This window comes from Girardinichthys multiradiatus, chromosome 4 (genome assembly GCF_021462225.1).
Source record: "Girardinichthys multiradiatus isolate DD_20200921_A chromosome 4, DD_fGirMul_XY1, whole genome shotgun sequence".
Taxonomy (NCBI): Eukaryota; Metazoa; Chordata; class Actinopteri; order Cyprinodontiformes; family Goodeidae; genus Girardinichthys; species Girardinichthys multiradiatus.
The window spans coordinates 22057376-22080752 of record NC_061797.1 but is presented as its reverse complement, the minus strand read 5'-3'; the positions used below and the strand labels follow the sequence as shown (position 1 = coordinate 22080752).

Below are 23377 nucleotides of genomic sequence, written 5' to 3'. Positions count from 1 at the left end.
AGTCATTCTGCCATAAAAACACTTCAGATGAAAGGAATGAAACACTATTGTTTCACCTTAGCACAATGAACATCACAAAATATTGTAATAACATTTGAGGTCCATATCGCCCATTCAGTTGTTCTGGATCTTTTCTTATTTGAAAAGATAGCTCTAATTATACCTTCCTTACTGATGTCTTTGTTAGCATCCTTTCGTCAACCCGGAATACAGCACCAGCCAACAAAACTAACTGGCAGTCCCACATCCTCCCATTTCAGGATCCCTTATCGCTGGGTTTCAGTCAAATTCACAGTTTATTTAAACTGCATTGCTCCCATGCGAGGCTCTCCATAGCCTGGAGCCTGCTTACACGACAGATTTGTATTTCTGCTGCCTTTCTTTTTGAACTTTTAATCATGCTTCCAATTTCTCTGTAATGTGGGCATATAATTAGGCCTCTGGGGTTGTCACTCCTTAACTTTGGAGAAATCTGTGCTTTCTTTCAAACGACTGTTATTAGAGTGATCTCTTCAATTGATCCTCTTTATGAATATTATCTTTGTTCCAACTGGGCTACATACATATACCATTTCTATTTATGTCCTTGTTGAATGTGTGCAAATCTATTTGTCCTTATTTGATTAGATCATATTTATGAAGCACACATTTAGAGGGTAACCTCACCTCGGGCAGAGTGTCATCAAGTCACTCTAACATGAGCCTCAACATCAGTTGTTAACAAAAGAAACGCTAAAAGATTCCACAAAACACAAACATTGTTTCAAAACTTGTTCTGAAGTGCCCATATCAAGGCAGGAATCACCCAGAGCTTCACCTTCCATACAGGAAATGCAAGCATGTGTTTGTGCGTCACTGTGTCTGTGTGTTAATGTTGAGAGTCATGGCAGAAACCAAACAAACACAGCCTGTGTGCACCTGAAACATTCAAGCCTGCAGGGTCAAAGTCACCTGGATCTCTGTGTTTTCTGTGGAAATAATTTTAAAAAACTCTGTCACTGTCTGTGCGTGAGCAGAAAATCAAACATCATGAAAACCTTCAAGATCATCTTGAAAGAGACAGAATTTATATCCTTTTCTATTCAGTATGATCTGATTACACCCAAAGTAGGGATTTGTTGGAATTTATTGAGTCTAAAGGCTGGGTTAAGTTCATTGCTAAATTATTTAAACCAGTCTCCTTGAAATGCATATTTATCCAGTGGCAGCCTTTGTTGTCCAGCTAAACACAAAGATATCCTCCTTCAACAACTCCGAAAGTGGCTATTGGTAAGGAAGCATCAAAGGGGAGAATTTCCTGTATTTCTGCAGCTCCTTCAATCCTTCCCTGCTTCTGCACCCAATAAGTGCAAAAACTAAGATCCTGCTACAGCTGGTAGGATCTAGAACTTAGGTTTTTATCGTATGTTACAGTGTACTCCTGTGTTTTGCCTTTTTGGTTTACTAATATTACTCTAGTTTCTCAGTCCCTCACCTTCCTGCTCTCTGTCACTACTGTTCTTCATCTGTGTAGCATTCAGTAATCAAACTCCCCATTATGAATCCTCTTTGATTCACTCACTAACCTTACCTAGTCAGGTCCCTTGTTGCTGTCATCAGTCTTTAAATATGTGAATGGGTACAATTTTAGTTGTTTGCAATGAGATTCAAATAGAATCAAATAAGTAATCTATATTTTATCCCACAGGATGGAAACTGCAATGTTGTAGCTGCTGAATTAAAGGCTTAAAAAAAAAAAAAAAAAAAAAAAATATATATATATATATATATATATATATATATATAACACTATAGAATATTGTCCAATTGTGGGATATGTATGGAAAAAGAGTACAAAACAGGTAATACACATGAGTAGAAGGTGACATTGCACTATGTCGTGGTCCGTTGGGAGCTGTGCTGGTGGTAAAGTCTGACAGTTGCAGGGAGGAGAAACTTTCGGACGACCAGTGGATGTAAGGAAGTATTTTGCATAATGAAAATATTTTGTAAAACGAGGAACAAACTGGCTACATCTGAACCATCTCTTTTTTATGGGGATAAAATGTGGGAGAAAGAGTTTAGTTTGCAGCCAGATCAGTTGAAACGCCATATTTGCTTACTGTAACGTCTTTGATAGACAGAAGTTTATAAAACTCTTCCCGTTATTAAGTGTTGAGTGCCTTTTCGCCACGTTCATTCATCACGCTTGGTTCACTGCATGTGCAACATTTTCTGCCATTCACTATTCAGCACCGTCAGTCACCCACACTCACAGACACACAGAGTGAACAGTGAGCAGTAACATCTGCAGACAGATGGGTGTGTGTAGCCCCACAGCAGCAATGTAAAACAGAGACACATTCATCCGCCGAACTGGGGAGAGGAAGGATGTGTGAGAGACGCAGAGCTCCGAGAGAAAAACGAAGGAGATGGATCAAATGAAGTAGGAAGATAGAGTGTCTCTCTTCTCTGTTCAATAGAGGACACATTGTTTGGCCTGTTGCGCACACGCATGCATGCATGTCTGTGTGCATGCATGCGTGTATTCCCTCAGCTTCAGTCACCCAGAAAGAGCAACGCCTGTGAGTTTGCATACTGATGCTGTTAATTAATGGAGCTTTTCTAGATAGCTGCACCACTAAACTGTTATTATGTCATTAATCCAATCACTTCAGAGGGAAAAAATCTTCAGCATGACTTCCAGCCGCAGTTGTTCTATTTCACTGTCAGGGGAGGATTACCACTTGTTTACAATTACGTAGTTTCCGTTAATAAAGAACCAAGCAGAAACACACAAATCTTGAAGGAAGAACTATGGTCTATCAGAGTGTTAGATGAATTCTTCATCAACATGAGCAAGTGCCTTTGCTGTGTTTCATGACAGCTTAAAACTGAGTCTAATTGAATGTCTCACAGCATTGAAACAAGTTTGTAAATTTGATTATGTTGTATGATATCAGATTCAATACAAAAAAATATAAAGGCAGTGCCTTCCGCACTCATTGGCACGCTTTGTAAAGGTGTGTAAAAAGTTTAAAACAGCAATGAGTGGTACCTTGGGGTCAGTAGGTCTCTATAACAACCATTAAACACCATCTACATACCAGCAATGGCTTAGGAGGCATGCCATGGTGGTGAGGACAGCACAGGGGATTGTGGGATGTCGCCTACCGAATCTGGACTGGATTTATGCTGCATGAGTCCAGAAAAGGGCCAGACACATTGCTACAGACCGCACCCACCCGGGCAATGCAATGTTTGTCCCATTGTTGTCAGGAAAACGATTTAGGAACATCACATCAAAAACAAATAGACTCAAAAACAGTTTCTTTCCCAAAGCAGTGAAGACCATTGTCCCCCGTCAGGCAGACACTAAACATCCCTGCTGACAATTAAACAAACCACCAGCCCAACTCAGCACAAGTTGCACTTTATATAAATACTAAATACTACATGTCACATTCCATGTAGATATGTTCTCATTTTCTAAAAGTGTTTTTAAATTTTGTAAATGTCTATAACCTACATGTGTATCTTTTGAGCCGGGTCTCAGCTAAATTTTATCATAGTGACATAATGACAAAAAAGAATCTTGAACTTTGAGTCCTGAATCTTGAATGAAAAAGCCTTTTCTGTTCGACCAACACAAACGTAAAAACATGGTAGTTCGTAAATGCTGTATGGTGGAGGACCTGTGAAGCTGTGGACCTGTTTATTTTCTAAGTGCGCTAGGAGCCTTGCTGTTGGGCATGATATTATGGATTTGTGAAATAGTTGGATATTTTGAATAAAAATCTTGTTGTCTCTATTAGAAAACTGAAAATGGGTCATCAGTGGATAGTTCAGCAGGATAATGATCCAAAACACACCCAAACCAACGTGATCATCTCAGTCCCAGAACTAAATCCTATAGAAAACCTTTGGGGTGAGCTGAAAAGAGAAGACCCAGAAATCTGGATGATCAAGAGAGATCAAGCAAAGAGGAATAATCAAATAGCCTTTTCTCTGCTGGCGTCAAGCTCCCACCTTGCACAATGCTAAGAAGGATTAAGTGCTATGCCAGTAAGGTGCCAATAAGTGCCAACATGTGTTGAGGAGGCCATCTGGAGTCCATGTCTGTCTCATATGCCTTATACATGAAATTAATTAGATGTTGGATGTTGTTTGTGTGTTCTGCAGGGAAAGGTACATCTGGAGCTGCGCCTGAGTGAAGTCATCACAGACAGCGGAGCGATCATCCATAAACTGGCCACACGGTGAGTCCACACACACAAACATTATCCTCATCCTCCCTTTTTTCACACTGTCTCTGTTTTATTCTTTAGTAATTGTTTCATTATTATTTGGTTAATTTATAAAATATATATCACAATGTGTTTTTGTTTTTTTTAAATAGTCCAATTCATTTACATAGACGCTACCCAGAAACCTGGTTGTGTTCCCATTTTTCATGGCAAAATGGGAATACATTCTCTGTGTTTTTGTTTTTTACCTGCTGCTCATAATGAATGATGATTGCCTTTTGGAAAAGCAATCATCTGATGTAGTGAAGAAATATGACCACAATCCCCTGATTAGTTTATTGTTGGTGCTACTAACTAATTCTATAAAATAAATGTAAACAAAGCATTTTTTGTCATTTTACTTCACTTTTACATTTGACCAGAGTGTGCGGTTACGGTCATTGAGTAATCCATGACTTTTTCACCAAACCCCCCTTAGTTACATGTCTGTTAAACTTAAATTTTCCCAAATCTAAAACCATAATATAATAAATGTTTTTGTTTATATTATCCATCTTTATTTACAACATTTCACAGTTACTGACCAGGTGGTTAAATTGGAATTTGTCTGCATTTTAGGACAATTTTCTCCTTTTCATCGTTATTGGCTTGTTGCCACATTCTGATCCCTGGGGCTCAATGGAAATCATTGGGATCAATTTGAATTTGCAGTGCTTGCTCAAATGCTTTCGGTCTCCTGCTCTCATGCTTATTCAATACAAAACAAGCATCTTCCCCTTTAAAGAAAAGCATAAAATATTCTACCGGTTACTAAAAGCTGAGTGCAAGATGTTGAGTGGTCTTTCTGCTCCTGATGTTACTGTAAGGTTACCAGAAGTGATTTATGCTGGCTGTGCTGCATGAATCATGCTTTAAAACTGCAGGCTTTGCAGTATCTGGTATTTTGGTGGCTTTATTGCAGAATGCTTTATTCTACAGTTGAAGTGCATGACTTTATGACTGGAAATTGGTTGCTTTAAGGTTCGTGCTTTTAGTTATAAGTCATCCATATTTTGAAATGTGTCTGGTAGAAGTCATAAGTGTGCTCTGTGTGTGTAAAGTGTGATTGTTTTTTGTATGTTTCAGAGAAATAAATTATACATCCATCAATGGGTTATGGTATGTGAGTGAGTGCTTCTGCAACAAGCAGTAATAAGGTTTGATGATGAGCCAATGTGGCTGTCTTCCCAGATCACATATTGGTAAGGAGCTTAGCGTGAAGAGCAGGAGGTCATCTTGTCAGATTTCTCTAGAAAGACACGTGTGGCGAGGCAAAGGGAGCTGATGCGTGCATTCAGCTCCATAAACCAAAAAATCATTCATTTGTGCAGCCTCAGTGAGAAGATGTGTAAACAGAACTGAATTAGCCACATAAATTATATATGCCTTCAACATTTGATCATCAAATTTGCATATTTAGATGAATTTTCCCTTCATGAAATCCTTTGACACCTTAAAACCGCATCGAGGGATTATTTTGGAATATGCAAATTACCGCCGCCTAGAATATCTCCCAGTGCTCGCCTGGTTGCTGATGCTCAACTTCGACTCTGGTGATTATGATTATGTGTTGGTACTTGCAGAAACGTAGTTCCCAAACATCTCATCTAAAATACTGTCTGTTAAAGTTAATCTTTTTAAGACTGATAGTGTGCTGTAGAAATGTTTAGCCATAGTGGTAAATTCCAGATTTTATTATGACAGAGGTAAAAAATGAGCAAACCTGATGTTCATAAAGCTTTACAAATGGGCATTTCATGATTTTCATGAATAGAGAAGACCAAACAGACAAACAGATCATAAAATAAAAATAATTCTTTTTTTATAGTGTATTTTTCCTTATTTATGGTCATTTTTGACCTTTATGAGTCACTTGGAAATAAAACTTTCAAATAAATAGGTTGCAGAAAATGGCATACATAGTCTGGACTTTTGAAGTCTGAACTTGGTCCATTCTTCAAAGACCTACTCTACACCGCAATGGCAGCACAGTTCTAACGAGAGGAAACATTTCTCAACACGTTAGACAAAAAATAACCTTGCAGTTGTGGTCACTATTCCCTTTTAAAATGTCTACATAATTTGAAAATATTTAAACTTGTTTAACAAGGTAAAAGCCACTGCTTAGAGTGTGGGGTATTTGCAAACACAAATGCATGCAAATCACACAAAGTAAACTGATTCAAACACCAAAACCACAGCAGCAGCAGCAGCAGTGGTTGTTTCTCGTTTTAAAATAAGAGCACACATGTAAAGCTGTGGCAGTACTAGAGCTGCACATTACAATCATCAGTGCAATGTCAATGTGTGCAATATTCTAATTACAACGGATTGCTTTGGCACGGGAGTGCATTTCATGTGCTTGCCATTGATATATCTGGCTAATTGGATGGACGTTCATCGCCTCTTATGCCTCCACACACCTGATATAGAGCATAATGATTCTTAAACTCAGGAAGAGTGATGGGATGTTGTGATAATAGAAAACATTAAGAAGTGGTAAGAAAAGTTGGTATAACTGAGATTGATTTATTGCATTATTCAACAGTACTATCTCAATTGCTGTTTTTCCTGATTGTGTAGCTCTAAAAAACACCACTTAGCAATTAACAAGCCAATAATTGAATTCCAGCTATGTAACAATATTTTGTTTAGTTGTTTTGATGCTGTATTTTCTGTGTTCTGCAGATATATAAACTTTCTATTAATATATATAAATAAACAATGTATTTTTTGCAGAAATGAAGTTTTCTCCAAGTATTTCCTATTTTTTTCTTCTTTTTCGGTCGTGTTTTGGATATCTTAGACTGTTTGGAAGTGTGCTTGGGTACAGAAGTGTTTGATTGTAGAAGTTTTGATTCTCTAAGGAAGATTGACTGTTGAAGCCAATGCTACTGTAAATTTATAGAGAAGAAAAATTGCAGCCAAAATTCTTCAAATTTAATTCAGTGTACCACACCACACTGTCCATCAGCAGATAAAGGTTTACACCTTAAAAAGTAAAAAAACAAAACAAAAAAAAAAGACAGAGATAAACAAGACTTTTTGCCTTTGCCATCAGGGGTGGTTGATGACAGCACGACTGCCAGATGAAAGCCACATTCTGACTTTTAAAGGCTATTGATCTAAAACTTTGGATCAGATGATGAACATCCTATTTATTTGGAAGCAGTTCTCAGTGATTTGCCTACTCTGTTTTTGTTGTCTATTGCTTCTGTTTTTCCTTTTTGCATTTTGAAGCTGTATTTTAAGCAGTGGATAGAGATTATAATTAGCGAAAATGTCTCCTCTTTCTCCTTTTTTGAGAAGTTACAGTACGATACACACAGTTCAGGTTGCCTCATCATAGTTTGGGGCTTACTTTCTGGTAGGTTTCATTTACTGTAGGTTGGAACTACTTTAGATAAAAAGCCAACCCTTTAGATTTCATTTTCGCTTTCTAACTTCCAACCACAAATGTCACTGACTCAAATTACTTCTCCTGAGGTTTTGTGTCAGACTCTACCTCAATGCCCCATCTGCCCCCACCCAAAAAAAAAAAAAAAAAAACTTTCTGCCACTTCTTGTGTTTCGTTGGTAAAAACCGTTGGTGCTTTTTGAGGACAAGAAACATCTTTGTCCTAAAGGTTGCTGCTCTCATGAATGTGACATGATGACAGTGACCCATTATCACGTGTGCTTTATAATTGCAGGTTTGTTTGGGGTGGCAGGGAGGCTGTGATGTAATCCTTTAACCCTTTTTTTCTTTGAATGTACTCGTCTCCGACAGGAAACGTGGGTGCAGAAGCACTTTGACCTAATATGAGTAATGTCAACTAAAACAAACACATCTGCGTTACCGCCGCTGTCTGGGCTGTCAGAGCTCATGGCAGTGATGACAGAGAGAGGGGGGTGGATGTATTGGAGGCCAAGCAGGGGTTATGTAAACCAGCTTACTGGACAGGAAGTGCTCCAGCATTAGCGATGCTAAACCAGGCCCACACCTTACTTCTTATAACAATGTGTCAGAAGGATTAAGCTGCTGCATGTGTGTCAATTCGGTCGTGGGAAACGCTGTGATTCGCTTTTTAATTCGTCATGTTGTGTGATTTATGGTGCATCACAGTGACACACAAGAAGTGATTTGTGCTGCAGGGTGCCTTGTTTGGGTGCTAATCCCTTACAGCATGATGTCATAGGGCAGCAGGTCACCCGCTACAGACTGGCAGATACTCAAAGTAGAGATACCACCACTGCTACACATGCATTTTAAAGATGGATATTTTTAGGGCTTTCAAATAAATAAGGCTGAATTGCATTTCTGTTCTGCTGTCTAAAGGTCTTGTTTTCTGGGTGTATTACAAGTGTGACTAATGCAGGAAAATAATATTTTGTCAAAGCTTCTAGGGTTTTTGTTTGTTGTATTAATTGAGAAAGGAGACAATTTTTTTCTACAACAGACGGGAGTGACGTTGTTTATCGCTCTTTGCCTGTTTACCCTTGTATTTAGGAAGCTTGGGCTAAAGAGCAACACAACATTTTAGATAAAATCCTTTTTTTTAACAACTGCTGGTGGATGGTACTCTCTTTAAATACTCTTGAATTTCGTTGCCGTTCTGATTGCCTTTGGGGTTTATCTGGACTCAGTTGTATCATTATTTTACATAATAAAGCTGAGTTAAGCCATTTTTAGCACATGAACTCACCACAGCTGCAGTGTTATCTATTAATAAAGTGATTATATACCAGTCTTCAGAGCAGACACTGTAAGATTGGAAGCTCAAGTCTCTAATCTGCTATCTCCTTGCTTCGCAGATAGCAGGGACTCTGTTATCGTCTTGTCTTCTGCTGCACGGGAGGGTTGATAGAAATACAGAGATTGTGTGTGGGAACCGTTGAGCCAAAAAGCTTTGCAGCAGCGCAAGATTTGGAGCTGATTTTCTATAGTTACTGTGCCTCATCAGATGTTTAATTTTGAAGTTAAATGCTGATTTAAGGGTCCTAAAGTAGGACAGAATGGTCCTACTTTGCTATGAAGCTCACAGAGAGATTTTCTAGTCTCTTTTCAGAATGACAGTTTTGAGCCTTTTAACCCACATAGATCTGATGTAGACTGTGTGAGACTACTGGCCAGAAATGTGCTAATGCATTAATATCTATTTTTAACAGCGTTTTGGAGTGCCAAGGCCTTCCAATCGTCAATGGACAGTGTGATCCCTACGCTGCTGTTTCCTTACTAGGTCCTTCAAGGTGACTAATGCTATGGTTTTATATTTATCACTGGTTTCAACTGTGATAAAGATGTGGTTTTCTTACATATTTCTTTGCATTTGTTCTGTCCCTCAGGTCAGAGGCCAAGAAGACCAAGGTTAAGAGAAAAAACAACAATCCCCAGTTTGATGAAACGTTCTACTTTGAGGTAGCTTAATATGAATTTGATCTTTAAAGATGTGCTTTTATGCTGGATGACTGTTAAAGTCTTGGTGTTAAGGGCGTAGACACTGGCCAGTATGAGATTATTACAGTATAATAATCCTGAGTAGAAATAATATGATTTCATGGTATTAACGCAAGAATTTCAAAGAAAAATGTTCAGCATTTAAAACCCGTATGAGTTATAATACTGTCATGTACAACATTCATTTGTTATTTTGATTTTTTTACACAGATTTTAAAACATATATGTAGAATAAAACAAGCTACACGTAGAAGACCAGTTCAAGCGCTTACTGAGAAAATATGAAACCCTTTTGCTGTTCTGCTATTTATAGAGTAACACAAGTATAACAACCCTGCAGGCAGCTGCTTGACAGACATGCTGCTCACAATTTGCTAACTGTAGTTTTTAAACAGCGCTAACTTAATCAGAGTGATGAATGGGGCTCCTTTAGTTACCGTATCATTACACACTGTTTTTTACTGTAAACGTTAAAGTGTTGTAGCTTTCTTACAGGGGCAGCACTTTTCTCTAAGCTCAATACAGCCTGATAAAACTCACTTTGTTTTGGAGGTTTTGAAACCATACCTTTTTTAAAACCTTGATACCAGCAAGGCTTAGGCCTATAGTGATGTACAGGTAAATCACGATGCAGTATGTACTATGGCTGGATATCGGTTCAGTACAACAGCATAGGGAAACAAATGCCAAGCAAAACATTTTGTTTCACTTACTTTAAACAGAAAATAATCGTCTCAAACAGAGACAGGGAAACAAACGTGTCTTTTTGCGAGTGAAGAGTCTCCAAGTTCGCAGTCAGTCTCCAGGAAGGCAGGAATTTGTCTCTTATTATGAAAACAGAACAAAATAAAACTTTCAGTGCGTTTTAGTTCAATGTGTCCCTAATGTCATGCAAAAAAGACATTGCAGACCTGAATAACCTTTTACCAATGTCATAATGCAGAATAAATACATTTAAATCCTCCATTCATTTGGCTATATACTATTTCACTGCACTGACATTTTTCTTCTGCTCAACCCTCTGGCCTCCTCACTGCAGCTCCAGCTGGACAAGAGTATGATTGATTCAGACAAACCAAACAATCTGGCCCATTGATTTCTAACTGACAAGACCGTCCTATTTCTTCCTAATTGCCACATGAACAGATCTACAGATACTCCAGGGTGTTTTCTGGCCGAATCCCTTCCTCTGTGTCTCACTGGGACAGAAAAAAAGACCATCTATCATCTGTCTGTCACTTAACTGTACTTTTTTATTGCTGTAGATTACCACTAAACCCTGAGCTGACATGTTCAGGCTTATTTAATGTTTTAAAAAGGAATCGTTGATCTTTGAATCGTTAACTTGATGCATATTTGCAGGTTACGCGGCCACTGAGTTACACGAAGCGACAGTTTGATGTTGAAGAGGAGGACGTTGACAAATTGGCACTGAGGTTAGCTGTGTGCTGTCCTGAAGGACGTAAAACAAGGCTTCCCTTTGAGTTTCTGTCGAGTTTGAGCGGCGGCATGTTGTGTGTGTTCAGGGTGGATCTGTGGAATGCCAGTAACCTAAAGTTTGGGGACGAGTTCCTGGGTGGGGTTCGAGTCCCTCTGCGGGTTTTGGGCCAAGCTGGAGTGCACGACGCCTGGTGAGACACACACAATCATTTTTCTCAACCTTGTCTTCACTCTGGATTCATAGAATGGCTTTAATAATTAAGTACTGTGTTTGGGTTACATTGTGTTTATATGCAATAAAAAAAGTATAGCACAGTCTAATTGCTTTTATTTAAAACAGAAAAGAAACACGAATCCCTACTGCTGCTAAAATAATGTCACTTAAAAACAATAATGGTGATATCTATGACTGTTCTTGATTTAAACAAACATAAATACTAAATAAATGTCTTTCCCGCAATAAAGGAGAAAGTATAAAAGCCTCTTCCTTGCCACTGAGCTATTTTGGGCAACCTATACAGCCAAAGGAAACCACGATCACTCTGGCACTTTGTCTCCCATCTCATTGAAGGGGACTCTGAACAAGAAGAACTGAATGATGGCAAATTTACCTTAATCCTAAGAACTTGCCCATACTGACATTTTTAAAAAAGATTTTCTTTCCTGAAGAACACATTTAGGAAGCTAAATATTATATTCAATACTAATGATGGAAAGAGCTTGAATATCAATAAAAGATAAGTTTGTATTTGTTTTAATCTTAACAATTTAAGCTTAATTTGAAAGAAGACAGAAAGTCATTTTTGGCCACTTTCAGAAATTAAATTTGATCCTGACTTGGTTTTAGCTCTTTTTTGGGTTTAAACCATCTGCATTTGCTTTTAAAACTCGATTTGTTCCACAGTTTGGTGCTTACTGTGGTTGTTTGCTCTGTCCTGCTTGGCTAGATTTGTTATGGTCACCTTTTTCACAGATATCTGAGGAAACAAGTTTTGATTAAAGTCGTAAGTGAGTAAACTTTATTTATATAGTGATGAGCTTAAAGTGAAAAACTAAATCTGTCATAATCAAACACGTTGATTAAGGCAAGGAAAGCCAAGATATACCACGTTTTGGGGTGGAGGTACCAAGGATTTTCTATACTGGTGCAAAAATACTGTTAAATGTCAGTCAAACTTAGTTATCTTCAATATTTTTTCAAGATGCAACAAAATAAATGAGAACAAACTGTCTTTGGAACAGGTAGCTTGTAATAATGCACCAAAAATCCATTGTAGAAATATTAAAATAAGCACTTGTTCAACCCTTGGTTTGATTCACACTTTAAAGTTGTACAAACTGCCGACGGGCAAAACGACTGGAAAGATATTCATAAGCTGGGGCTTTAAACATTTTTCTTTATTTTTCCTATTTTTAGGCTCATTGGTGTAGTTTTGGTTTCATGATGTGGATTTTATTTTAATTCCTGCTTTTCTTTAGGTACTTTCTGCAGCCTCGGGAGAACGGAGGGAAGTCCGTTAAGGTGGAAGACCTTGGCTCTCTGCGTCTGAACATTGTTTACACCGAGGACCACGTCTTCCCTTCTGAACACTACACTCCCCTCAGAGATCTGCTGCTGCAGTCTGCTAACGTCGAGGTATGTAAACAATGGTGCGCTCTCCCTCTGCTCCGTCATTTTGTATTCTAACCCCACTGTCTCGTTTTTTTTAACCCCTCTGATGCTGCTCTGTCCAGCCCGTGTCAGCGTCCACTGCGCACGTATTGGGGGAGGTGTGTCGAGAGAAGCAGGAAGCCGCCATCCCGCTCGTGCGTCTCTTTCTTCATTACGGCAAAATAGTGCCTTTCATCAGCGTCATCGCTCATGCAGAAATCAACCGCACACAGTGAGTGATTTTTAATAAAACAGGCAGCAGGAACTTAATTTCACTCATAGTTTTATGATTTGTTTGCAAAAATATTGGGGCATTTATTCAGCATCCCAAGGTTGTATGTTGAGGATGTGAAATGAATTTTGCATCAACACATTAGAACAACATTTTTAATTAAAGTGATGGTAGAAATCCAGCTGTATGAAAATAGTTTAAACTGTGAAAATGGTGCAACAGTAATGAAAGTTACCTTGGATGTTAAATTACTATATTGTTAATGTCTTCTGATAAACTTCAGTGTTCTGAAAAATGCAGAGGTTTGGATTAGACTGTTATCCTTTCTTTTTTTTTTTTCTTTTTTTTTTTTACAAATAGGGATCCAAACACCATTTTCCGAGGAAACTCGTTGACTTCTAAGTGTATCGATGAGACCATGAAGCTGGCTGGGATGCACTATTTGCAGGTTACGCTTAAACCAATCATAGACGAGGTATTAAAATGCAGCCATCATTTTTTTCTTTGTTCATGGGTTTACAGTGCCTTTGAAAAGTATTCACACCCTTTGAGCCTTTTCACATTTTTTCACATTACAAGCAACATCTTGAAACTTTTTAACCTGGATGTTATGTGACAGGGCAACACTAAGCAGAGCATAATTGTCACATAGAAAGAAAATGCATTTGTATGCAGCCCACTTTACTATGGTACCCCTATAAAAATCCAGTGAAACCAGAGACTGCCTGTGTGTATAAATGCTGCTCTTTAAAGTCCTCAGAGGTTTGTTAGAGAAAATTAGCGAACAAACTGCATCATGAGATGTAGTTATGGAGACGCTTAAAGCAGGGTTAGGTTATAAACCAACATCCAAACGTTTGAATGCCTCATGAAGCACCATCCATCTATTATCCACAAATAGGAAAAGCGTGGAGCAACTACAAGACATGGCCAGACAAGTAGGGCATGAAATCAGACAATCAGCTAAGAGTATCATTGTAACTGTGGAGGAGCTGCAGAGATCGACAACTCAGGTAAAAGAATCTGGTGAAAAGACAACTATTAGTAATCCACTCCACAAATCAAGCCCTTACGAAAGAGAGGCAATAAGAAAACCAACATTGAAAGAAAACTTTGAGCCTTGTTCTCAGTTTGCAAACTTGTTGAAGAAGGTGCTCTGGTTAGATTACTACAAAATCTTTGGCTTGAAACATGGTGGTGGCAATATCATGATGGGTGGAATTCCCCCATCATTAAGCAAAATCAATACAGGGCAATCCTGCCTCTAGCAGGTTTTCCTGGAAGAAAACCTGCTAGAGGCTGCAATAGACTTTAGACCTAGGCAGAGGTTCACCTCCCAGCAGGACAAGAACTCCAAACCCATTAATGCCACTAAACTGCATAAATGGGTGATTAGCATGTTTATCCAGAATCTGATCACATACTAAGGAGCTAATTAAGCCATTTCAATCAGCTGTGTTGGAGCAGCAATACATCTAAAACATGCAGGACACCGACCCTTGGGGAATGGGATTAAACACCCTGGTCTAGACCACAGCATATTTATGCAATAAAACAGCTCAGTCAAACTTCAGACCTAGATAAAGGATCTGTACCAGGACTTAAAAAAGATAACGTTCATAGACACTCTCCCTCCAAACTGACTGAGCTTGAGATACTTTAAAAAGAAGAATGGGCAAAAATGTTTGAAAACCTTGTATAATTTTTCTATCTCTTCACTGTTATGCACTACTTCAGGGTTGAGCTTTCACATATATATATATATATATATATATATATATATATATATATATATATATATATATATATATATATATATATATATAAAATAAAGCGGAGCGCTACAGGGGATCCTTCCTGCCCACCAGCATCTACAACGGCTCTTTGAAGAAACCTTCATAATATGAGCTACAACAACATTTAATTTCCCCTTGGGATTAATAAAGTATTTTTGAATTGAATTGAATAAAATCCGAATACAATTCACTGACGTTCATGTTTTAAAAAACGTGGGTTGAAGTTCAAGGGGTATGAATATTTTTGTACTTAACATTTTCATCGGATCTCCCGTCTTTTTTTTTCTGGGGGGGGTAATGCCTGACTTTATATTCCCACAGATCTGCACAGAACACAAATCCTGCGAAATCGACCCCGTCAAGCTCAAAGAGTCGGAGAACTTGGAGACAAACAGGGTAGGAACTGGAGCTAGTGCAGTCTGTCAGTATGCACTTTATCCCTGTGTTATCATACAACTCTGACCCGGCTCCTCTCAGGAAAACCTCCGCCATTACGTGGACCGCATCTTCAGCGTCATCACCAGCTCTGGCGTCCGCTGTCCCACTGTCATGTGCGACATCTTCTTCTCTCTGAGGGAGTCCGCTGCCACTAGGTTTCAAGGTAAACTCACCTCCAGAATGACTTCTGAGAGATGTAGGAAAACTGGGAATAAGCAACAAGAAGTGGATGGTAGTAAATAACAGGAAGGGTAAGATTTACAAGGACACTAAGTCTGCTTGGAGTAGATAACAAGAAAGACTTATACGTTTGCTCCCTGTCTTGAAACCACTGTGGTGTTTTACACAAACTGCATTATTTAACGAAACTCTGGTGCCTCCTGTTGACTATCTTTAAGCATTGCATTCACAGGATAAATTGTTGCTTTTGTCTCCAACTTTGTTTGTGCTTCATAGATACTTTAAATTTATGAAATTAGGGGCTCTGAAAGAAACGTGACATGATTCATGTCATGATTCTGTGCAGATCTACAGGTTTTGTTTTTCAACAAAACCTGCAAAACTACATGTTTACTGTGTAACATCTTAACTCCATATTCATGAGAAACACTATCTGCTTCCAGTAAACAAAGCATCACACGGGTTCACAGCACATTCCTTCCATTAAGACTGAAAGAAACATGTGTGAAACATCCTTGTTATTTGTTTCCCCTTCTATCCAGTTGACCCAGATGTTCGATACACAGCAGTGAGCAGCTTCATCTTTCTGCGTTTCTTCGCACCCGCCATCCTCTCACCAAACTTATTCCACCTACGGCCCCATCACCCTGTGAGTTGAATATTTACTGCCAAAACGCGCTTTGTTTATACTCACATCTATATCTAAGATGAGCTCTGCTGAAAGTGCAAAATGATCGGACTTATTTCTTTTATGTTGCGAAACCAGGTCTCTGTTGAGGAAGCATTTAATGTTAAAGTGAAATGCATGGAATTAATGTTAAGTAGGATAAACAATAAATGATTTGTTTTTGTGTCTCTAGGATCCCGTCACCTCAAGAACCCTCACCCTCATCTCCAAGACAATACAGACTCTTGGAAGTCTCGCCAAGTCTAAATCTGTGAGTTACTCTGCTCAAAGACCATCGACCCGGTTCTGTCTAGCACTCTAAACTGTTTGTGTCAAACACAGATACCAACGTCTTGCTTCATGTCTCCTTTTATCCCCTTTTTCTTTTCAAGGCCAATTTTAAAGAGTCCTACATGGCTGCATTTTACGACTACTTCAATGAGCAGAAATATGCAGATGCTGTGAAGAATGTGAGCGTCCACTTTTTTTCTCCCCATGCAGTTTGTAGACTGTTCAGTGACACTGGTTTTATTGTTTAACGAGTAAGGAGAGAAACAGTTAAATGGGAAATGATGCATTTTGGAGAAATTTGGATGTGAAGGAATAGCAGGGGTTGTAGGTGGAAAAGTACAGAGGTATGGAGCAAGAAAATATAGTATGGAAATATGGAACGCCAAAGTGTTCGAAATTAAATAAATAAATGAAACATTATGAAATAAGTGTCTACATCAATAAATAATAGATAATTATTTAATGTAACAATGAAATTGTGAAATAATTGAATGCACATTAAATTCTCAGCTCATTATTATGAAATATATTTCATTTTCATGAGAGGTGACAGCACAATCTCTTCAGATAAATTGCTGAAAGTGACACAAAAGTATATAACAGATAAGCATAAGTCGGTGCTTTGACCCGTTATTTCTCCATAAATCTACAGTAAAATTAGTAGATATTTATTTTTTACATAAACATGTATGTGAAAGTTGTAAAAATGTCATTAATATAAAAGCGCAAAGCTAATCTTTAACAGAGAGCTAACGCCAGCTGGCGTGACTGTCGGCTCACTTGACCGCAGTGAACTGTGCTGGGTGACACAGGAAACATAACAGCAATAACCCCGATGGTTATGCCAGACAGCACTAAAGTCTTGAGCGCTGTGCTCTGCATATTCCACCCGAACACGGTGCTCAATGGCTCTTAGTGTATCCACAATGGCGTCATCAATGCTAACATTCTGGAGAGCAATTATCATTCTGATTATTTGAAAGATGTCATCCAAACAACTCAAAATGGCATCATATGATAAATTATTCCCCTCAATTTGATCTGCTAAGGTAACCAGAGCTGAATGAAGTTAAAGAAACTCCTAAACCTTGAGCAGGAGCAGTAGCTGCTCAGGGAGCAGGTACCCAGAAAACTAATTTCTATGTAAGGCTCAGCCAATGAGAATGCAGGTCCAGCCCGTTGACGCTGATTGGCCCCATAGTCATTCAGTTGTAAAATGACATTACGAAATAGATAAAAAATAAAAGCTGACTTTTAAAAAATGACAATTTGAAATACAAAAACTGCTGTAATTACATAAAAATAGCCTCAATAATAATTTCAATTAGGTAGAAATTTTATACGAAAATTCTTTTCTTTCATAAAGCTGATTTTTAATGGAAAATGAAATATGTTTCATAATAATGAGCTGAGAATTTAATATGCATTCAATTATTTCACAATTCCATTGTCACATCAAATCATTATCTATTATTTATTTATGTAGATACTTATTTCATAAGGTTTCATTTATTTATTTAATTTTGAACACTTTGGCATTCCATATGGAAAAGGAGGTGTATTTTTAGAGTTTATTGGACATCATATTGTTCAGAAGTTCCATCCATCCATCCATCCATCCATCCACCCCCTCAATGTAGAACTATATATCCTATTAATACCCAGTAACGTTTCGTGTTTATACTTTAGAGGTTTGCTAAAAAAAAAGACAGAACTCTAAAGTCAGGAAAAGTGTGTAAGTTTGACATGAAGTATGGCAAAGGAATGCTGAGAATGTCTGGATTCACTTTGATCAAATGCATTCTTCCCTTGCATTCACAGTTTCTGGACCTGATCTCCACTTCCGGCAAATGGGATCAGAAGAGCATTGAAACACCAATCATGCTCAAGGAGGGGTAAGGAGACTCCTTAAAGTTTTTGTTGTTGTTGCTAATGACTTTCATGGAAAACAAATCTACTAAATAAATATAGATGGATATTACCAGTTCTGTATGTAATGTCAAATATAAACATGAGATTTGGTGTTGAGCAACGAAGCTCAGTAGGGCTATTTGTGGAATTTACATGCTTTAAAATTTTGCTCAAACTAACCATTTAATTGAAGGTTAAGATAAAATTTTTCATTTATGTAAATGGACTTAATATATGGATTCTGTTACGTTTTAACCGCTGCTAAAGTCTAAATGAAAAGAAACATCAGTTACTGTGGAAACAGGAAGCACAGCAGATTTTAGCTCTGGAAACATGATCCATCTGAGGCAGAAAACCATAATTTTCCTTTCAACTTTGAGGCTGTTGATTGGTAAGTATTAATAGGGCTAGAGCCTGACTCATCAACAACCCCACCCTCTTGTTTTTCTGCTCCCGGCCGTAGGAGTGTAAAAGTCACTATAAAGAGGGTTGATGGGAAGGGGTCTAAAGCCCCAAAGGGCAGGTAAGAGCTTCTGCATATGAAGGCTTAGCCTTTGTGACCCCACCCCTGCCTCTTGTGTTTGCGCTGTGACTTCCCCCAAAATGATTTGTCTCCCACTATCATTATGTGCAAATTGTTGATACTTCGTTTACAAGCTACCATTTAAATTATTGTTGCAGTTCCTGATGCTGTGATAGTTTCTGCATTCAGAGTGCGTTATGTAAAGTGTCAGCCTTTAGGCCCGCTCGTCTTGGAGGTATTAATGGTGCAGATGGTCCGTCCCATTCCTCCTGACACGCTCGGTGTGATGGTGACAGCAGGGCTTGGTTACTTCACAAACATTTCTCCAATCTTAAATCTACCCGCATCCCGACTTCTCACACTGTGTATCCAGAGCGTTAAAAGGTCACTGGCCTACACAAAGGAGTCAGATCTGATCCAGGATATGTAAGAGAGTGAGATATTTAGATTCCTGCAGATCTGTGTTCCTTGTATTGCCTTACAGTAATCCTGCTCTTCTCCATTATGGTCCCGTGTCAGTGGTGTGGATATTTATCAGAAGCTCCTCCAGAACCCTCAAACATTGGTTTGACTTATCACAATCAGCACAGGTGTTTCCTTCTTTAAACTGGGACTGCATGAATGTATGCATGTAATTATTGATGAAATGGCTGGTAGTGGCTTTTTTTTAAAAGTGCAAACTGTAAAACTAAAGTAAGCAAGAGCTGTAACTGGTGTTTATAATTTTGTTTTGTGGTTTGTTTCATGTTATTTACTATTTAAGGACTTTACCTGTTGGGCTTTCAGCTGTTGTATGCTGAAGAATCAAAACTGTATGGATGTAAAGGGTTGCATTTCAAGATATTTTTCAGAAACAGCAGAAAAATGTTCTTGTGGCTGATACCAATTTCAGGTTTCTTTAAGATCTGACTGATTTTGCCAAATCTGTTTTTCTTTGTATGGACTTTAAAACAGTCATTCCTATCTACTTTATTTTGGTTTAAACATTAAATGTTACAAGCAAAAGAAAGCAACATCCTGCAGGTTTCCTTGATGAAGATAGGAGTTTGGAATCCAACAGAAAATGAATTGTTAGCTTATTCCCATTTATACATCAGATGCTGATGATCCTGATCCAGATGACTGTTGTCTGAGTTTTACTAAATGCAAAACAAAGTTCATCAAAGAACATATTGTGTGTTGGGTCGTTAATAGAACAAAAAAAGTTGACATTTTCAGTCCTGATGCTTTTAAAGAACAGGAAAGAAAATCAGTTTTTTTAGTATTTGATCTGCTCATTACCAGTCAGAGAAAATCAATCAGCAATAAACGGATTTTGATCACTGGCTGAGTGATTAGTACATTTCTAGAAAATAGTGATGCATATAAATTTTCATTTAAATACTAAGTAAATAAATCAGAAGTCAGTTGTTGCCTGGGAGGTTGAAAATTGCCTTACATACATCATTATTGAAAATGTATAATTTATGGACCCTTTATTGATTTGAGGGTAAAATATGGAAAGCCACTGATAGATTTTGATCAGCCGACATATCTGCTTTATCTGACTTATAGACTGATGTGTAAATCAGTATTCTTCTGCTTCAGTTGTGATCATTTACATTTTTTATTTCATTTTTTTAAAGCAATAAAGCAATCTTTAAACCACACAGACAAAACCTGTTTGAGAAACAGCTCCATTTAACCCCTGGGCCTCATCTTTGTGTTTTTTTCTCGTCTCCCCTTTTTCTTCAGATTTATGATAAAGAGAGCTCAGGGCAGAAATCGGTTTGGAATGAAGAACTTCAAGAAAAGGTGGTTCCGTCTCACCAACCACGAGTTCACCTATCACAAAACAAAAGGTGGGGTCATCGAGTTCCCCGGACGGATCTCACACTGTTTGCTCATCTGTTAATGTGTTGGTATGCGTTTGTGTTTGACTCAGCAGAAGATGGGGAGGGGAATGTGCAGAGCATGCACACTTATCATTCACAACATGTGGTGGAGTTTTAAGTTACTCAGCAGGCAATTTGTTTGCGCAACCTGATGACTGAAGTCAGATTGAATAATTTGAAAGTCTTTTTTAGAATGATGTTTTTAATCTGCATGGACATATTGCAGATAAGTTGCAGATATAGGTACAAAACCTAACGATGCAGAAAACCCAACTTGGAAATGTTTTAAAGAATAATGTGTTTTGGAGTCGTGCCCCCAAAAACAGGATCCTAATGTAATTACATTTAAAAATGTCTGTTGGTTGCAATATTTTCGCATAATTGTTGCATGAAATTTGAAAGCAGTCTTGAATCTATTTTTTTATTCCCTTGTTTGACTGGCTTGTTAGCATCATTTGTATTCTTCACAAGCCGGCGCCACTGTTTTTTGTGGCTCTGGGGCTAAGTTTGCTAGATCCTGCTTGGTTTCCCTCTGTCTGATTGTGTTACCTGTTGCCTCCAGGAGAGGGAGCTCTGTGCAGCATTCCTATAGAGAACATATTGGCAGTGGAGAGGCTAGAAGAGGAGTCTTTCAAGATGAAAAATGTGAGGGCCTCTCCTCCTGACATAATGGTCCAAAGAATTTTCTGCAAGTGCTTAAATTTCCTGCTTACTTACTGTTTTTGCACCTTCCTCCAGATGTTCCAGGTTATTCAGCCAGAGCGAGCACTCTACATCCAGGCCAACAACTGTGTGGAGGCCCGAGACTGGATAGACATCCTGACCAAAGTCAGCCAGAGCAACCGCAAACGTCTGAGCACCTACCATCCTTCAGCCTACCTCAACGGCCACTGGCTCTGCTGCAAGCTGTCTGCAGACACAGCCCCCGGGTGTACGCCCTGCACAGGGTACACAAAGCTTTCAAAGCACATCCAGAATCAGATTCTTCCCATTTCTTCCCATTTCCCACTGTATGCATGTATTCACTTCATTTCAGTGGCCTACCTGCGAACATCCAGCTTGACGTAGACGGAGACAGAGAGACTGAGAGGATTTACTCCCTCTTCAGCACATACATGACCAAACTGATCAAAATGCAAGGTGAGACGCTGACGCCTCTGCCTCACTCCCTGTTTTCTCCATCAGTGTGTGTGTGTTTTCACCTTATCTCCTGTTGTTTTTGTGACTCCCCCATCCAGAGGCCTGCGGAAGTAAGTCCGTGTATGACGGGCCTGAACAGGAGGAGTATTCTACCTTTGTCATCGACGACCCCCAGGAGACGTACAAATCCCTGAAGCAGATCATTTCAGCTGTACAGACGTTGGAGCAGCAGCACACCAAGTACAAACGGGACAAGTTCAAGAAGACCAAGATAGGCAGCCAGTATGTGTTTTGGATATGCTAACATAAGTTAAATGTGCAGCACCGTTCACACTCATCGTCACCTCTGGTAAAGCTGTGTAAAATAAATCGCCATCTAGCAGGATAATCTGACACCGAAAAAACAGAAAAATGCAACCTTTATTTCGAATATTTATTCCATGTGAGCTAAAATATAACTTTTGAATATAAATTCCTATTAAATAAATGTAACTGAAACATTTGGGTTATTTATACTTTACTATTTAGCGTTAATCAGAATGTCTAGATTTTTTCAATTAATATTCCATGACTTCCTGTGGTCCTGAGGTAAAAATGACCCATCAGTTCAATTCAGTTCAGTTTATTTATATAGCGCCGATTCAATGCTATAAAATCATCAATGTTAACGGTAACATTCCCAGAGCTAAAATCTGCTGTGCCTTCTGTTTCCAAAAATAATAATCCAATTTATACACAGAAATATGCAACCAGTTCTGTCCAATCATGTAGAGAGATTCAAAGTCAATTACATACATTCATACATACAAACAGCCTGCCAACTGCATCGAGTCACTGACTTTGCAGCAATCCCGCCTCTTGAACAAGCACATAGCAACAGGGGATAAAAAAAAAATACCTACAAACACAGAAATTTTTTTCTTTGCCATGCTTCACAATGGGAAAAACAGGTAAACTTGCCATTAAAGTAGGACAGATGTTTCTAGATCTTCACAAGTCAGGAAGTGGCAACAGGAAAATAGCTACTCACCTAAACGTGCCCATATCGATGTACCAGCTGTTTATCTTGGTGGCATGACAGGGAAAAGCCATTTCCGTCCTACATTACAAACATAAATATGTTTTCTAAATTCGACTGGAATTTTGTCCTTTGGGCAGATGAGACTTGGAATAAGCTTTTAGGCAACACACAATCCAGCTGGGTCTGACTTAAAACGACGATTTAATGTGTAAAAAAGCACCATAAGCCCACTTTTAGGTATGATGGGGGATTTGTGATGCTGTTTCTCTTCTAAAAGTTCTGACAACCTTGTTAGCGTTTGTCAGGAATTCTTTGAAAAACAGGAGATTTAGAATTAATAAATAATTTTGTGGCTTCTGTCAGAAAGCCCTATCAGGTCTTTCAACAGAATAATGATCCAAAACATTGCAGAATCAACACAGACATTATTCTCTCAAGAGAGCATGGTGGCCTAGGGTGGAACATGCCAGGCCTGTAGTCTGACATGGCCCACCAGCCCCATATTGTGCTT

General features: G+C 38.6%; 1 protein-coding gene across 2 annotated transcripts in view; it reads left to right on the top strand.

The window, feature by feature from the left end:
- rasa3 (RAS p21 protein activator 3) overlaps positions 1-23377 on the top strand; it is a 50078-nt gene that overhangs the window by 23075 nt on the left and 3626 nt on the right. The window contains exons 5-24 of one of the 2 annotated variants that reach the window (XM_047363252.1): positions 4162-4238; positions 9414-9494; positions 9591-9663; positions 11065-11138; positions 11229-11333; positions 12622-12778; positions 12877-13025; positions 13386-13500; positions 15143-15217; positions 15299-15422; positions 15982-16088; positions 16300-16377; positions 16499-16576; positions 18219-18292; positions 18772-18831; positions 20566-20672; positions 21268-21350; positions 21444-21652; positions 21742-21845; positions 21944-22127. In XM_047363252.1, coding sequence (XP_047219208.1) covers positions 4162-4238; positions 9414-9494; positions 9591-9663; positions 11065-11138; positions 11229-11333; positions 12622-12778; positions 12877-13025; positions 13386-13500; positions 15143-15217; positions 15299-15422; positions 15982-16088; positions 16300-16377; positions 16499-16576; positions 18219-18292; positions 18772-18831; positions 20566-20672; positions 21268-21350; positions 21444-21652; positions 21742-21845; positions 21944-22127 — 2114 coding nt within the window. The remainder of the gene's footprint in view (positions 1-4161; positions 4239-9413; positions 9495-9590; positions 9664-11064; positions 11139-11228; positions 11334-12621; positions 12779-12876; positions 13026-13385; positions 13501-15142; positions 15218-15298; positions 15423-15981; positions 16089-16299; positions 16378-16498; positions 16577-18218; positions 18293-18771; positions 18832-20565; positions 20673-21267; positions 21351-21443; positions 21653-21741; positions 21846-21943; positions 22128-23377) is intronic. The other variant, XM_047363253.1, reaches the window with a different exon arrangement.